The sequence below is a fragment of the Nestor notabilis genome, unplaced genomic scaffold (assembly GCF_000696875.1).
Source record: "Nestor notabilis isolate BGI_N333 unplaced genomic scaffold, ASM69687v1 scaffold7401, whole genome shotgun sequence".
Taxonomy (NCBI): domain Eukaryota; kingdom Metazoa; phylum Chordata; class Aves; order Psittaciformes; family Psittacidae; genus Nestor; species Nestor notabilis.
The window spans coordinates 11,611-14,969 of NW_009915079.1; the positions used below are offsets into that span (position 1 = coordinate 11,611).

At 55.5% G+C, this 3,359-nt stretch overlaps 1 protein-coding gene across 1 annotated transcript in view; it reads right to left on the reverse strand.

Moving 5' to 3' along the window:
- Nucleotides 1–3,103, reverse strand: part of SCUBE3 (signal peptide, CUB domain, EGF-like 3) — a gene marked incomplete at its 5' end in the record, with an annotated part of 9,540 nt that extends 6,437 nt beyond the window's left edge. The window contains 2 exons of the mRNA XM_010023943.1: nt 1,000–1,122; nt 2,987–3,103. Of these exons, the coding sequence (XP_010022245.1) occupies nt 1,000–1,122; nt 2,987–3,103 (240 nt within the window). The remainder of the gene's footprint in view (nt 1–999; nt 1,123–2,986) is intronic.
- Nucleotides 3,104–3,359: the final 256 nt, after the last annotated feature.

The following is a 3,359-nucleotide window of genomic DNA, read 5'->3' on the forward strand; positions in this document are numbered from 1 at the left end:
TGTGTGGGAGTGTCCTGCCCTGGAGACAGTGCCAGGGATGTCTGCTCGGCCCCGTGGGGCACTTGGCCAGGGCAGGGAGTCCCTGGCTTGGTGGGTGAACCCAACCCAGCAGGTTTGAGCATTGTTTCATTGGCTTAAGTTAATTGCTGTGATCACATCAAAAACCCAAGAGTGCTGAGCCTGGACAGAGATGAAAGTGGTCACGGCCCCAGAGCACCGGCCCCTTCCTTCAGTGGCCATATGCTTTCGGGAGGCAACACTTGGGCTTAGGCACTCCCACTGGGATGGCCTCAGCCATGGGATGGGGGTGCAGAGCCCTGTGATCCCTCGAGACAGCCTAGTGACCTGCCAAGTTGTTTAAACCTGGGTTTAGGTGGGATGTGCAGAATGTCAAAACAGGAAGAAAAAGGTGGAAGAAGCAGCACGGAGCAGCCAGCTCCCTAGAGAGTGAGCAGGATGCCTCTTCCCCCCAAATCCTGCCTTCCATAGATAGAGGAAGGGGGAATGCCTTTGTAAAAGCCACTTAAATCCTTGCTCTGCCTTGATGGCTTGCAAAAAACAGCACATTTCTGACCAGGGAATGATCCAGCCCATTCTGTGGGGTGGCTGGTCAAGGGGGAGAGGCAGGCAGAGCCACAACCCAGCCCATGGGTCTGCAGGGAATGTCACAACCGTCATCCCAGCTCTTGAGTGCAGTCAGAGGATTTCACCTGGCATCTGCCTACCTGCTTATTGGCTTTAACTGTGCTGTGAGAATTGCCCAGAAATCCCCAACTTGGGAACAGGACTGGGATGGCAGGGCAGAGCTGCAGATCAAAGGGCTAAGCCCCAGACCCAGAACCTAAATCCAGCACTAATCTCCCAAAGGATGTACATGGTCCAGAGGAACCGGGCCAGCACTCCTCCAGCAGCAGCCATGGGAGGGCTGGGAAACACTGGAGAGCAGGAGAGGTGAGGTCCCTGGGTAGGGCAGGGTGCTGGGGTGCTGCAGCCCCTTACCTTGGCAGTTCCTCTCGTTGATGAGCAGCTTGTAGCCCTTCTTGCAGCTGCACTCAAAGCTGCCCACTGTGTTCCTGCAGATGTGGTCGCAGCCACCATTGTTGAGCCGGCACTCGTCGATGTCTGTGGGGACAGGGGACACATGTCACACTCCCGCTGGGATGCTCGGCTGGGAAAGCAGGATCATCCCCTCTGGACTCTGTCCCCACTGGGAGCTGGCAGATGGGAAAAACCCTTTGGGCTCTGATGGGCACTGCGGGAACGTGGCTGCTGGTTTTATCTGGGTGCACTTGGGGAGCTGATGCAGGCACTGGGGAAGGTCAGAACTCCTGGGCTCGGGTGTGCTTGGAAGTTGTGCAAAACATTTAATTTCTGCAGGTCTCAGCATCCCCCGGAGCAGAGGCAGGAGCCAGGGACTCAGAAAGAGCCTGGCAATGGGGGAAAGCACCACACCAGAGTCTGCAGAGTCACAGGTTTGCGCTGGGGGCTACTTCTGGGGACCAAGAACAGCAGAAGTTAGACAAAATACATGCTTTTCAACCCTCACCTTTTCTTGTCTTCTCCTTCCTGCCATAAACAAAGCTGAAAATGATCATGCACAATAACTGCAAAGAGCCCCAGCAAGCTGGAAGGAGGCTGGGACTTGGTTTTTTGGTTGATTTTTTCCCCTTTTTCCACTAATAACAAAATTTACTGCTAGGAAATGACCCGTAAAATGGAAGGAGACCTGGAAGAAGCAGCATCCCACCACCCCCCAGCACCAGGGCAGCAGCTCTGCCTCTCTGGGGCTCTCCGGGGTTTTCTCTTTACGACTGTGAGGGAGCAGGCTGTAAACCAGCTGTAATAAAACTCCCAGACACAGGGGATGTGGCTCTGGGTTGTTGAATGTTCCTGGAAACTGTAGAATTGGAGGCGGGGGGGATGCTCTGATAAAATACCAGAGGCAGAGGGGTTCTGGAAGCAGTCAGCAGGTAGACAGGCGGGGCAGACAGGGATGGGCTTTGCTTTCAACCAGGGTCAAGTTCCCAGAGCTGCCAAAAGACACAACGCAGGCACCAGCAACAACGCGGCCCCCAGCCAGCCCCGGGCTCATGGTGTCCCCTTGCCCAAGGCAGGGGGCAGGTTTGGGCTGTGGGGTCACCAGCCTGGACTGCTCCCCCTTGCAGAGGCAGGTGGATGTGGTATGTTGGCGGGAGCACACCTAAGTGTGCAACATCCCATGGTGTCCTCCCCCAAATCCAGTATCTGAAGATATCTTCCAGTACCTGAAGGGGGCCTACAAGGATGCTGGAAAGGGACCTTCATCAGGGTCTGTAGCAACAGGACAAGGGGTGATGGGTTCAAGCTTAAACAGGGGAGATTTGGATTAGGTCTTAGGCAGAAGCTCTTCCCTGTGAGGGTGCTGAGGTGCTGGCACAAGGTGCCCAGAGAAGCTGTGGCTGGCCCCTCCCCACGGGCTTCGGGGAGCAACCTGCTCTAGTGGAAGGTGTCCCTGCCCATGGCAGGGGGTTGGAACTGAATGATCTTAAGGTCTCTTCCAACACAAACCAGGCTGTGATTCTATGATTCTACAAAATGGGACACAGTGTTTGGACCTGCCTGGCCAGTACCCATAGAGGGATTCGTGCATCTCAAATTCCCAGAAAAGATATGGATTTCCTGCACACCCAGCCCCTACTCACAGGGAAACTGAGGCAGCAGGTTGGAGCAAGGTGGGACAGGACCCTCCAACCCCATGTATGCCATGCCATTGCCTCTGGCTTGACTCAAACCCCCTTTTCCCCTTCTCCATAGGCTTCCCAGGAGAGTGGGGCCAATCAAATGAAGGGTGATCCCCATCTGCACCCCACAGATGCAAACACCAAGTAAGCAAACGCTGCGAGCAATCTTGAGCCGAGCTAAACCTGAGCCAAACAGGACACAAAGTGGGATCTGAGGCACCCAAAGGTGAGCAGTGAACACCCCGGCCCTGCTCGTGCCCACTTACCTTTGCACGTCTTCCTGTCGGGCTGGAGCATGAAGCCCATGGGGCAGCTGCAGTGCACACCCGTCGCTGCGTCGTGACACTTGCTGTCACAGCCCCCGTTGTTCACAGCACATGTCTCTGCAGGGACAGAGGAGAGAGCAGCCGAGGTGAAGGAGCAGCGTTTAAAAGGCTGAAGGGGTGGTCACACCACCCAGGTGTCCCCATGCCACCTAGGCATCCCCACACCACCCAAATGGCTCCACTGGCCAAAGAGGCAGTGGGTGCAAACCTCACTGCAGAGACACCAAAACTGTTCTTGGCTTTTTGCACAGCAGTAATAAGGTCACGGAGTCCCCAGATTAATAAACACCCTGGTACAGAGAGCAAGGGAAAG